At 36.0% G+C, this 12,871-nt stretch overlaps 2 protein-coding genes across 5 annotated transcripts in view; one reads left to right on the top strand and one right to left on the bottom strand.

Annotated features, from left to right (window-relative positions):
• The window catches only part of CASK (calcium/calmodulin dependent serine protein kinase), a 368,751-nt gene that overhangs the window by 217,366 nt on the left and 138,514 nt on the right, over positions 1-12,871 (top strand).
• On the bottom strand, positions 4,732-11,868 carry GPR34 (G protein-coupled receptor 34). 4 transcript variants are annotated; one of them, XM_013986067.2, is made up of 4 exons: positions 11,736-11,868; positions 11,026-11,114; positions 7,553-7,659; positions 4,732-6,888 (listed from the first exon to the last, which is right to left on the bottom strand). In XM_013986067.2, the coding sequence occupies exon 4, from the start codon at positions 6,807-6,809 to the stop codon at positions 5,673-5,675; it is 1,137 nt and encodes a 378-aa protein (XP_013841521.1). In that variant the 5' UTR covers positions 6,810-6,888; positions 7,553-7,659; positions 11,026-11,114; positions 11,736-11,868; the 3' UTR covers positions 4,732-5,672. The 4 variants fall into 4 exon arrangements, with proteins under 4 accessions (XP_013841521.1, XP_013841523.1, XP_003135078.3 ...); XM_013986069.2 differs by having other exon boundaries at positions 11,522-11,757; XM_003135030.5 differs by lacking the exon at positions 7,553-7,659.

The following is a 12,871-nucleotide window of genomic DNA, read 5'->3' as shown; positions in this document are numbered from 1 at the left end:
ATTTCTACTTCTAGAGAAATTCCACACATGCGCACAGGGCATACAGGAGACTTGACTTGAGGGTGGTTTCTAATAGTGAAAAAGTGGAAACCACCTAAGGGCCCATTGTTAGGGGAAATGGAGACTTGAACTATTGTTGTTTATTCTTACAATAAAACACTGTGTATCTGTGAAAATAAATGAGTGGGATCTACGTGTATCAACATAAACATAATTTGAAAAAAGTTATAAAAGGATACTGTTTGTGTAAAATTTAAAAACAAAAGCTAATGTACATTGTTATTCATACTAATTATGTTATAAAAGTATAAATATATACATCAAAATGATATACACTAGGCAGGAGGCTACCTCGGGATGAGTTTTCGTATGTCTAACTTTTTGGATTATGTTTAGGTACAAGAGAAGAGTTAAGCAAATAGGACCAAAACATTAACATCTGCACAATTTGGATGACGGGTGGTGTTGTATTTTCGCTTTTTTGTATATTTGAAATATTTTACAACCAAAAAGAAAAAAATTACATGTGGAATTACCAAAACAGAGTATAACAGTTAACTGAGTACTAAACAGTAACTCTGAGCAATAGTTAACTGTTGCTCCTGGAATAACTTAGATGGCTTACTAAAGCAAAAAGTGATTCGCTGCATCATCAATACCTGTATCCAAACCACAACTAGAAACCTTTTCCAGAGCTCATCTTATGCTGGTTCTTTATACATTTCCTGGGCTAGAAGCAAAATTAATGAGGGTGAGATGCTTTATTTTGATTTAGTTTTTTCTTCTTTTTAACCTGCATACTTTACTACTGCATTATTGTCTGTGTTTCAGGCAGAGCTTCATAGAGTATACACACAGAGTATGTGTGATAGCTGGAAACCTAGTTAAGCTTTTGGTTTTTTGACATCACACAATTTTGATAAGTGATAAGCAGAATTTTTTGCACTACATACATATTAATGCCCCCCCCTTTTAAACAAAAGACATCTCAGTCATAACCATGGTACTTGGGCAGAATGAAATAAAAATGAAAACCACTGTCTTAGCACAGACAATCCCTGTGGAGTAAAAGTCTACCAACTTGCTGCATCCCCTCATATGTAAAGTATAGTTGCTAGTTCCATCACAATGCAATGAGGATTAAATGATAATAATTCATGCCAAGCACCCAGCACAATAAAAGACACATAAACCAGTATATTTTACTTTGCTTCCTATTCCCTTGCATGTGAACCTCAAGGGGGAAAGTAAGAAGCAAAATAAAAGTTTGGGGCAAACCTAGAAATTCCTTTCTAGCTCTGAGTCTTATTGTTACCAGCACAGAACCAGCCACTTACAGGAATGTGTTCTCAGTTGGACTATGTAGCTATTAAAAAAGACCGCATCATCCTTTGTGAGAATTTTATCTCATTTGAGTTAAAATAATTCAGATTACACTCTGAGATTTAGATGCTTTCTTCTGATCAAAAATAGAAGTTTCTTTAGAAGCTTATGGTGTCTGTTGATACCTGATATAAAAGATTCTCCAGTAAATGTTATGTGTTGTGAATATTTTTGTTACTTTGTCCTTTTGCTTTTATTTGTGCTTATGGTTTTCGAGGAAAAAAAAATCTTTTTTAAGTCAAATCTCTATATTTTCCCCTGTTATTTCTATTTTATTAATAGAACGTTCTTTCCCTTCCAAAGATGAGTTAGTCACATGTTTTTGTCTTTCAGTAGTTTCATAATTTACATTTAACTCTTTGACCCATTTATAATGGTTTTTTGGTGTGATATGAGGTGAGGCTATAAATTGGCCTTTTATTTTAAATAAGTACAGCAATATTTATTAATTCATTCCATCCTTCCCTGATACTTTTTGTGCTACCTTCTTTGTTTGCAGTGATTCTTTCTGAAGGAGGAAAGTGTATCAGAGTCACTCAGAAAACTTTTAAAAAATTCACTTAACCCCACTTTGCACGATTCTGATACATCTTGACTAACAGAATCTTGGGTTGCCCTCTGTTTTATTCCTGCTTCTACTCTTTTGAGAGCCAGTAATTTGTCATGTAATCTTCTTGTGTCTCATCAAGAGTCTGCATAGAGAAGTGCATTCTGTTCCACGGAAATAAGTTTATCCTTGCACCTCCTCCACAGTGTTACCCTTAATGAAGGATAAGAATATATTTTACTATCTGGTCAAATAATTTCAAAAGGCTAAAAAATAATTAGCCCGTTAACATGTTTCTACAAAATCCAGGCTGCCTGTTGAAAAGACTCTATTTCATGTGGTTTTTCTCTTGTGGATAATTTTCAGTAAGGCTTTGCTTCACAGAGCTGTAAATATATTAGTTCTACTTTCATATCAGCAGCACCAAAGAATCCATTTTAAAAAGAAGTTGAAAATAAAACCTTCTGTACCAGAACAGAATTTTCTTTTTCTATTGACCTGATCTTAGAAATTCAACTGACCTAAACTCAGCTTTGCACAGAATACTTTTCCAAGATGAACAGCAATACTCAGCATGTACCTTATTCTGGCAAGCAAGCAGTTAATTATGCCTTTGGTTTTGTATCTGTGAGATATTACTGAGACACTTGTTCTGAAGATCTTTGCTAGATGAGGCTATGTATATACTTCCAAATTTCCCTTTTCTGTATGCTTCTAGAACTAAACCTTGGCTTGGGGGAGGTAGGGACAGTGTTTCCTGCTTGTGTACAGTAGTGCTTAATAAGAAATAAAAGATTATATATAATAATAGTCTTAAATTGAGTGAGTTTAGCGTGTTTTTTCTAAAACCTTAACAATACTCTCAGCTTTCAGATTACTCTAAGGCATGATATTAGTGAAACTTCTGTTGGTAAACAAAATCCATTATGAGTTTATAGACATGTTGACTTTTATCAAAATTTATCTTTTTTTTTTTTTTTTTTTTGGTCTTTATAGGGCCGCACCCACGGCATATGGAGAGTCCCAGGCTAGGGGTCTAATCAGAGCTACAACCGCCGGCCTACACCACAGCCACAGCAATTCAGGATCCAAGCTGCGTCTGTGACCTACACCATAGCCCACGGCAACGCCAGATCCTTAACCCACTGAGCGAGGCCAGGGATTGAACCCGCAACCTCATGGTCCCTAGTCTGATTTGTTAACCACTGAGCCATGACGGGAACTCCATATCAAAATTTATCTTATCACAAATATTATGAAAGAATTGACTCAATGTCCTTTTTACTTTTTTAAGAATGCCATTATGCAGGGCTTTATAGGAATCATCTCATTTAATATAAATAATGAGAAAGCTTCTAGAATTATGAGTGTATTTATGTTTATTTTAATGTTCCATAAAACTACTACTAATTATAACAAGTGTAATTTAACTATTCAAACTGTATGTTTACAATAGAGACATGTGGGGATGTAAAATGTTCATCGATAAATGTAAAACAATTTTAATTTCGAGCACATGAAAGAAAATCAATACTGTCATATTTTAAAATTATACAAACAGAAAAATGCTGAATTTCAGTTTGGCATTTGTTGCTATTGTTAGAGAAAAGTAATTAATACAGATTTTATTACTCTTTTCCAAGCCTCTAATTTTTCTGCAAACTTCAACTTTTATTCTCAAATGTTACTTGTTTTTAAATATAATTGTTTTGACCTCTTATTTATTCAACCACTTGTGTGCTTACTGAAATGTAGCCAGCTGAGCACTAATTGTATACAAGCTAATGCTCATTGAAATAAATTGATCCCTAACAAAGTTCTTCATACTCTTCAATATTGATTTCCCAGTCATTGTCCCACCTGAAATTTGAAGGAGTATTCCTTTTATTTTTTTGCCACACCTGCAGCATACAGAAGTTACTGGGCCAGGGGTCAAACCCACACCACAGTAGCTACCTGAGCCATAGCCATGACAAGCTGGATCCTTAACCCACTAAACCACCAGAGAACACCAAGAAGTATTCTAACTATAAAAAAATTCTCATATTCTGTGACAGAAACTTAGGAATGGATCCTTAGGATTTGTCATAGCAGGCTTTTATATATTCAGTCAATAGCATTCTGATTCTGTGTGTAACCAAAGAACTGAACAATGCTGACCAGCTTTTGAGAATGGTTGCCTTAATGACATCTGATTACAACTGTATGATGTTCTTTGCAGCTCTCTCTACATACAGTGACTAAGAAAAAAAACAAATACACTTACTTTTTCACTTCTGTTAAGCACTCCTTCCCTCCCTCCCTCCCTCCCTGTCTCATTCATCCACCCATTCATTCACTCATTTATTCAGTTATTGAACAAATACGTATTGATCTCCTTCGTGCTAGGCAGCGCAACTGTGCTCCGGGGAGTCAGTAATGAATAAGGGCCCCTTCTCTTAGAGCTTATCTCTCCAGTTAATTTTGAACATACTTGAAAATTTCAGAATTTGCTCCTTTTAATCCTAATCTACAGGTTTTCTTTATTGTTATGAAATATTTCAAACACTCAGATATATACCAAAATTAACATAGCAAATACCTGTGTGCTGCCAAACAAGTTTAACAGACATTATTAATATTTTGCCATGTTTGCGTCAAATCTCCCCAGTGTAACCATTAACCTTAGGTTGGTATATATGTTTGTGCATTTTACTGTATATGTTTTATATTTGTATCGCATATGTGTAGATCTATAGAGACTATGGTATTATTTTATGTGGTTTTGTATTTTATATAAATGATTTCATATGGCACATACCCTTTTGCAGTTTTTGGTTTTTATTCAACGTTATTTTTGAGACTTCTCCATGTTGACACATGCAGATACAGTTTATTTCTCCCTTCCTTTGCTGATGCACACTCACTTAGGTTGTTTCTAATTGTTTAGTGTTATGACCAGTAGGTCACTGAGCATCTTTACCTGTGTTTTCTTGTATACATGTTTGAGTAGTTCTCTAAGATGTATACCTAGTAGTGGACTTTCTGGATCATAGGGGTACATACACACCTTCAGTTTTGCCCTGTCAAAGTTTGTGATCCAAGATGGCTGAATTGTTTATAAATCTGTTTTTAGGAAAGTTCAATCTTAAGTCTTGTTTCTAGCCTATTGAATTTTAGCTCATTTTACTGTATAGCATTTAAATTCTTTCCATTTCATTTAAGCAGTGGTAGATAGTGGGTGATTTCATTCTTTATTAGAATTGTATTAATTATCATTTCATCTGTTAATAGAGGCTTAGACATAAATGAATACAGTGGCAAGTTATACAGCTTTTAAAATGACAATGAACGTATATTTTCTGACATTTTAAGTTGGTCATCAAATCATTTAACTTTTAAACACACTTTAAATTAGTATTAGATACTTGATTTTGAATACTTTAGTGACTTGAGAAATTAGGACATTTTATTTAATTATTCTGTGGTTAAGAACGATAAATTTCATTTATTTTTATAATCTGTTGTTAGCCTAACAATATATTTAAAAATTTTTATATACATATTTAAAATCTAGTCATGAGTATAAGCTTTCCTTTGAAATAGCTTACAATTAAGGAAATGAACTATCACAAATAAGAAAAGAACTTAGGGAAGATCTGAGCTTTGTAAATGCTAGAGCTTTGTTTCATAATTTTTTGTTCTTCAAGGAAGTGAGAGGCTGTATTTTATCATTCTTTTTAACATGTTCACCTCAAGTGCTTTAAGAAGTAGGCTGAATTTTAGCTGCAGCAGATGTGTCGTGCAGGGAGTATCCTGGTTTAAATTCTGAAGTGCTTTCACTCCTGCTTGCTTCCCCTTGAAATCGTTTAGAAAGAAGTTGGCACATTATTTTGCGAATGTTACTGGACATCAGAAAATACATGACTGGATCTAAACAGCTATTGAAGGATGAGAAAACCAGCATGATCTCATTGGTTTTGTGAACAATTTCCTTCCAATAGCAAGATGACACATTTAGCTGTGCAGAAATATAGACAAATCGGAAGGCATGATAGGGAACAAAACACACAGTAAAAATGATAAGTACGATGAAGGAATTCCGGGCTGTGGTCGCATATTTACCGGAATTAGGAAATTTTGACCTCCTTTTAGAAATCCTCAATAGATTCTTGCCAATCTTAATATATGAAAGGATTATTAGTAGGAAAATTAGCCAGAACATTACCACAAGAATGAAGTTAAAAATTGCTTCTCCTTTGGCATTATGCTTATCTCTGTAATGGAAACACATTGTGGAATTATGACCTCCTTTCTTAAGGGTTAAAATAATCATAGTTAAAAATCCAGCAAGAGCAATTATCCACACTGCACAGCAAACATAGATACTCTGCTTGGTTGTGATTGCCTTCCGTTGTTGTATAGACCGATTAATTTTTATGTAGCGGTCCAAACTGATAAATCCAAGTAAAATAATGCTAATGTACATGTTCATATAAAATAGTGTCCCCACAACCTTGCAAAGAATCACACCTAGTGTCCACTTGTTTTGGTTAATGTGATACATTATTCGGAAAGGGAGGCAGAAGATAAGTAAGAGGTCTGCAACGGCTACATTAAGTAGGTAAATCTGAATGGAATTTCGTTTGCGGTGGATACCCAGGAATACGTAGAGGGCAATTATGTTGCCAACCAGGCCCATGATAAAAATAACAGAGTAGAATGTTGTTAACACACTAGAGAGTAATGTTTCATCCATGGAACAGGCAGTAAAATTTGGCGCTCCTGAAAAGTTGTGTGGCGATTGGACACTGTGATTAGTTAGGAGGTGCACGCCCTGGGAAGAGCAGGGCCAGCTGCTGACTGAAGCTGTCGTCATCGTCACCGTGTGACTTCTCATTGTCTTCTGCAGGGATCAGAAAGTAAAGGTGCTAAATGACATGTTCTTTGAGCGTAGCTTTTATGTCTTCAGATTTTTCCTACAACAGAATGCCAAACACTGAGTGAGTCACTTGTCATTTTAATAATAATTACTTTAGCTCAAAGTGCAAATAACAAATGATTTATTTTCAGATACTGTGAGAAGCTTTCCTTTTAATCTACTTTGGACCATTTGGATCCCTACACAATATAGGTAGCAGCATTATGGTATCATAAAACAAGTAGCAAAAATAGTAGAATCTTATGAACTGTTCTACCCTACCCTTTCCTCTATCTATGGTAAATGTAGGTTTATTTCATTTAGTATATTAAAATAAATAACTATGAAATCATCTTTGCTTAGGGAAGTTGTTACGGGAGTAGAGGTGGAGGTGAAACGACAGCTTATGTTTTTGAAGATGTCAATTTCCCTAAAAGGTAGTTATAGCCATGAGTGAGCTGGGCTCACTGCTAGCCCCTGTCCAGCTTCCTGCCTTGACATTTTACCCTCATAGATGGCATTCATTCATTTTGACACACGTTGCCACATGATGTGTGACAGATAAACTGTGGCAGTCTCGCTCCATGGCAGGAATAGGGGAAAGGGTCCTACATTTCTTCCCTTTCGACCTAACACCAAGTGGAGGGTATTAAAATCATTTGCCTACAGGGGAGGAGGGGTTGTGTAATTAACAGAACAGACCAAGAGAGCACAGCACTTGCCTCATTAGGCAGACTCTTGTAACAGTGCACAGGAGAGCAAACTGGCCCAACAAAAGCAAGTCGCGTGGTCACAGCTGCCAGATAGTCAGATCGGACAGTCTCCTGACCTAGAAGCGTAGAGCATAGAGTGATAATGTAGATGGGAAACAAGCTGTGCGATCCAAGATTTTGAAAACAAGGAACTGCAGCTGAAATAGGCCCTGGCCTAGGTCTTTTGAGACAGTTGCTAGAATAGCATGCGAATTCCACTTGTCTGCGGCAGCAGAGGACCTCAGCAGTACTACTTGTTACTGGCTCTTTCCCGGGCATTAGCTGCTGTGAAGAGCTGAGAGGCCATCATCAAGAGCTAGAAGAGGTGAGGAGAGGATTCCAGGAGTCTCATCACATTCCTTCCTTAGAGCGGCTATCCTGTTTCTTTACAGAAACTTCTTAGCAGGTGCCATAAAGACATTCAGGGCAAGCTCATCAAAATCAGACCTAACTCTTTGACCTTGGGCCAACAACTTAATCTTTTCTAAACCTTAGATTTTTTGTTCATAGAAATGAAAAAATGTATTTCTTCAAACCAGAAAACTTTTACCATGGCCCATAACAAATGCTCAATGATTGTTTGCTTTAAAAAAAAAACTTTTAATTAATCTCATTTTAGTAAATATTTCACACTTGGCGAAGTACGTCTTAGAAGATGAAGGTGAATAAGATACTTTGCTCTCGGTAACTATTTTTGTAGGAGTGTGTGTGCATTCAAACTGAATGCTGTAATGTAAAGTGGATTTGAATTGCCACAATTAATTTCCTGATTTGATATTATACACAAAGAGAAACGTTTAGAAGAACTTAGTGTTTCTTAAAACTCTACCTATAATTTGATCAAGAAGAAACTATTTTAGTAGAGCATGAAATTCCAGTTTAAAATTTTGTAAAGGGGGAAAATTGAATCCCAGGAGGAGGAACTGGCTAGTGAAGAGGAAGTTATGTAAGAGCCTGTCTTCCGAGGTCGGGACAGTGGAGGGAGGCAAGAGGATGGAGTCTGGTCTGTCGCATGTCTCAGCTGCAGGAAGACAGATTTCACAAAGTGTATAGAAACTTGCAGGCATATTTCTGGTGATCTAAAATTCTAAAAGGAAGGTGCAATCTAGGAAGAATGGCAGGCTGCCATAAAGTGGAGTTGACAATGCAATGCAGATCAGCAGGAGGAGGAGAAGGGCCGCTGTGGAGGAACCTGTGTTGTGTGGTCACATGGGGAGCTGGCTGAGGTTCAGGTAGGAACATCTCATAGCCACCGATGAAAATGAGCTGAGGCCTGGCAGGTGACATGATTTTAAGAGCTCAGATAGCTGAAATGACTTTAAAAACCATAGGGTTTTTTTTTTTTTCCTTCTCCCTGCTTTATGTAGTTTAAACTCCATTAGTGTTAGGAAACAAGTGTGTTTTGTTTGCCTCTATGTACCAAGTGCTTAACACAGTAAATACTGTCAAGTGAAAAAGGGAATTTAATAGAAAAGTATGTAAAGTCCTACGTGCAGATATTAAAATTAACTGTCCAAGTCTAGGAAGGGCTTTTAGCTACATTAACAAAAATGCAATTGCAATTGAGTGCAGTTGCCATATCCTTAGTGTGATGTGGCTTCAACAAAAACTAACCCTTCTTTGGTTGACTTTATAGTTACGGAGTGACTTAAATGAAGATGGTCACTACGAATCTGGTTCTGTCCTAAGATGGTAGGGTTCCGCCTAGAATACAGTGTTTCGTTCTCAGCAGCACACTGAGCAAGGGCCACAGAGCCACTGGAGGGAAGAACCCAGCTCATGTCATTGGGAGAAAACAGGCACCTGGAGATGTGAATGCTTTCAAGGCCATGGAGAAAAGTATTTCACTTTGTGATATATGTCTTCGGAAAGCAGAACAAGGACCAGTGAGTAAAAATTGCAGAGACAGATGTTGCCTCCTTTTAAGGAAATGCTTTTTTAGAATGAAACTATCTTGGGAGGCAATAAGGGTTTTACCACCAGAGATTTTTTTGAGACTACCACAATTCAATACTTTGTAGAATACACTCAGCAACTATCAATCCTGACTGCATATTAGAATTCTCTTGAGGGCTTTTTAAAGATAACCAGTGCCTGGCTCCATCCCCAGATCTTCTGATTTAATTGGTCTGCAATGGGCTCCAGGCAATGGTTTCCTTTAAAAGCTCTTCAGGGGATTCTAATGTGCAGTCAGAATCGAACCCTGAGCTAGATGACTGAACCATTAACTAATATTTATTTAGCAGTTGCTGTGTACCAGGCAGTGTGTTAAGCGCATTTATATTATTTCATTTACATAATCCTTATAATAACTGTGTGAGGTAGTTATTAATCAAACATAAAGATGTGATCATTCTCCATGACCACACAGCTCTTAAATGGCTATACCCAAGTAGAGACTCAGATCTCTCCAGCTTTTAGAGCCCATGATCCTTTTCACCAAACCTCACTCCCAATCACTATGATCAGCATTTTCTTTATTAATAATGAATTCTGTCAGCAGTATTTCGACATGATCCTTTCAACAGTATCCACATTGGCGATTTTAAGGGAAGATTACATCATCTAGCTTTACCTCTTTGGAAAAGGTACCAATCTTTTTATTTGCCGTGTGCAGTATGGTACGTACATAAACCCAGAGTTTGCAGAATCACCAATCATTCATCATTATGTTCAGCATATCCCTCAGAGCATATCTTTTCAAACTTACTTCTAGGTCTCATAGCCATAATCAAGACGTTTCCAGAAAGCTGTTAGCACCAAAGCACAGAGCCTAAAACCATTTGCCTCAGCTCTAATCTGGATGCAGAATAAATAAATAATAGTTGGACAAGATTACCAATAAACCGTTCTGGTTTTGCTTTATTTTCAAGCTCAAAGAGAACAAAGCAAAAGCAGTGAATTTGTTTAAATAGTAATAGAGTCCATCATTTAGAACCCTGCATTGGATGGCTAGGGTCCAGTCATTTATTAATAAATTCACAGATTGAACAAGTGGCTGATTTTTGCCTCCTTTACAATGTGTCAGTCACTGACTGTTCCTAAGGCCATTTATTGATGTTTTAAAAACTACTTACTTGATTTGTTAAGAATTGGAATTTAAAAAACAAACTACTGCGTTCACATAGTGGACCAATTTCCCAGGGGACATTAGTTGGGACTCATGTGAAATGGTCACAGTGGCTTTCTGATAGAAGATGGTTAATGGTTTTTAATGTTGTTACTTGACAAATACTGAAATTCACAGCCCTGTGTTAGTGTTTCATTGTATCCACCAGCACCACCCTCCCCTCGCGGTAGTTTTCAGCTGGCTCCTATAGGAGCTTCTGTACTGGAACACAGGACCTAGCAGATTCCATTGTGACCTCCAATGAGCAAAAGCTTTTTAAATGCAGTTGGGGTATGTTTGTGAAAACATCATATTGCTATGTTAAAATACATACCTGTTTGGCAGTGGTAGCAGCCTTTTACATTTGTAGTTTGACTTGATAATGACTGAATCATTCAGGCCATGCTTCAAAAATTGTACTTGCTGCATACAAAAATGAAGATTGAAAGCATTTTAGTAGTACTTAGGTATTGTTACAAGTATAACTGGCTAAAATTTTTTTTTGCTTAATCCAAGTGAATTATCAAAGCGTATTTCACTTTTTCTGTTTTTTAATATTCACTGTATTAACTTCTGAAACATGAAACTTAAAATTTAATGGGTCTGGTAATTACCATAAAAAAGAAATGATAAAATAGGAAAAAAATATTATTGAAAACAGTGAGACAGCATAACTTAAAGTTAACAAGTTATAGATCAGTTATCCTCTGGAAATAAAATTTGTTGCATTTGAAAATAACTTTTTATTCAAGTAGATCTTCAAGTCTTTGTGGCAGTATACAAAATACAGTATAAACAATGTAGCAATATGATAGTATGAGCTTAAATACCTCCAGCATCCTAAAGTACTTCAAGTAACTAAGAAGACACAGCCTCATTTCAAGTCAAGTCAAGGCAGAGGTATCATTCAAGCAGTTTACTCAGGGTTCTAGAAGCAACTGTTGCTAGTCACCATGAAGCAGGTTTCATTTTTAATATCCAGATAATCAAACTGTAACCAAAAAAAAAGCATCATTTATGCAGTTGAAATCAAGGCATACTCACAGTTCAGGTTCTCTCGAAATAAAAGGAGCTGAACCCCAAGCTTCCCTAGAGACAGAGACTCGTCTTGGTGTGTCAGCTGGACTCCTCCATCCGGTCGTGGTGCAATTGGTTGGGGTTGTCTCCTTTTTTTACATTTGCATGTGGTAATAGGTGTGTTTTTTTCTCTTTTCTTTCTTTTTTCAGTATGACAGCTCTCAGACTCTTTGTGAAAATATTAAAAAGCCCCACCACTATGCAACAACTCTATCTATAAGCTAAATGAACACTTTAACTTTAGAAAATTATTTATGTCTTTTATATGAATACCTTCCACCTGAACAGTTGTGGAAAGTGTCCCTTATCCCCCCAAATAAAGAAGTTTTGTAAATTCCAAGCAGAAATACGCATTTTCTAGCTTTCCTTAGAAATAATACATGATATGCTGCATGGACTTTTAAAGCACAAGCATTTAATTTCTCCTTCTGGATTCATTTTAGAAATTGAAGTTATTTATATAAAATGGTGTTCCTGTATTGCATTATAGTAACATGAGTAATGAATTATTTTATTATTTAATTTGTAAGAGCTTTGATCAGTATGCTATTTTAGTATATTTTCATGTATTCTTTTAAGACTTTGGATTATTTTTTCTAAAATAATCTTACAAATTTAGGACTAGATGAAATTTGTGATGGTATTTTCTCCTTTTTATCACTAGGATAAACTCTTCCAAGTAAATTGCAATATCTCCTATATTTTAAGGAAGATGATGAAGTAAATCTGCAGTGTTTATTTTGGTCCTAGTCCAGCATTTAACCGCTATCTGTCCATCTATGTAACTGCTGGCCCTGCAGTTTAATGTCATTTCCTCTTTTCTGTTGTCATCTAGAATGAAGAAAAGTTAGTTTTATATTCTCTGTAATTGTTACCCTGCAGCTTTGTTTATTTTACACTAAATAATATTTAACTCATTGGGCTTTATCTAATATTCTAACTATTTCTGGGTACATACACTCTTTTATCATATTCTCCAGAGCTTTTAGTTTATTATAAATATGACACATGGGACAGAGTATTTTTAAATTTCTAGAATAAAAATACTCTGCTTCCCCTAGAACTTCTGAGAAGGAAGATGATTATTGAATTGGCCTGGGAGG

The sequence above is a fragment of the Sus scrofa genome, chromosome X (genome assembly GCF_000003025.6).
Source record: "Sus scrofa isolate TJ Tabasco breed Duroc chromosome X, Sscrofa11.1, whole genome shotgun sequence".
NCBI lineage: Eukaryota > Metazoa > Chordata > Mammalia > Artiodactyla > Suidae > Sus > Sus scrofa.
The sequence above is the reverse complement of the archived record's forward strand: the minus strand, read 5'-3'. Positions and strand labels throughout refer to the sequence as shown.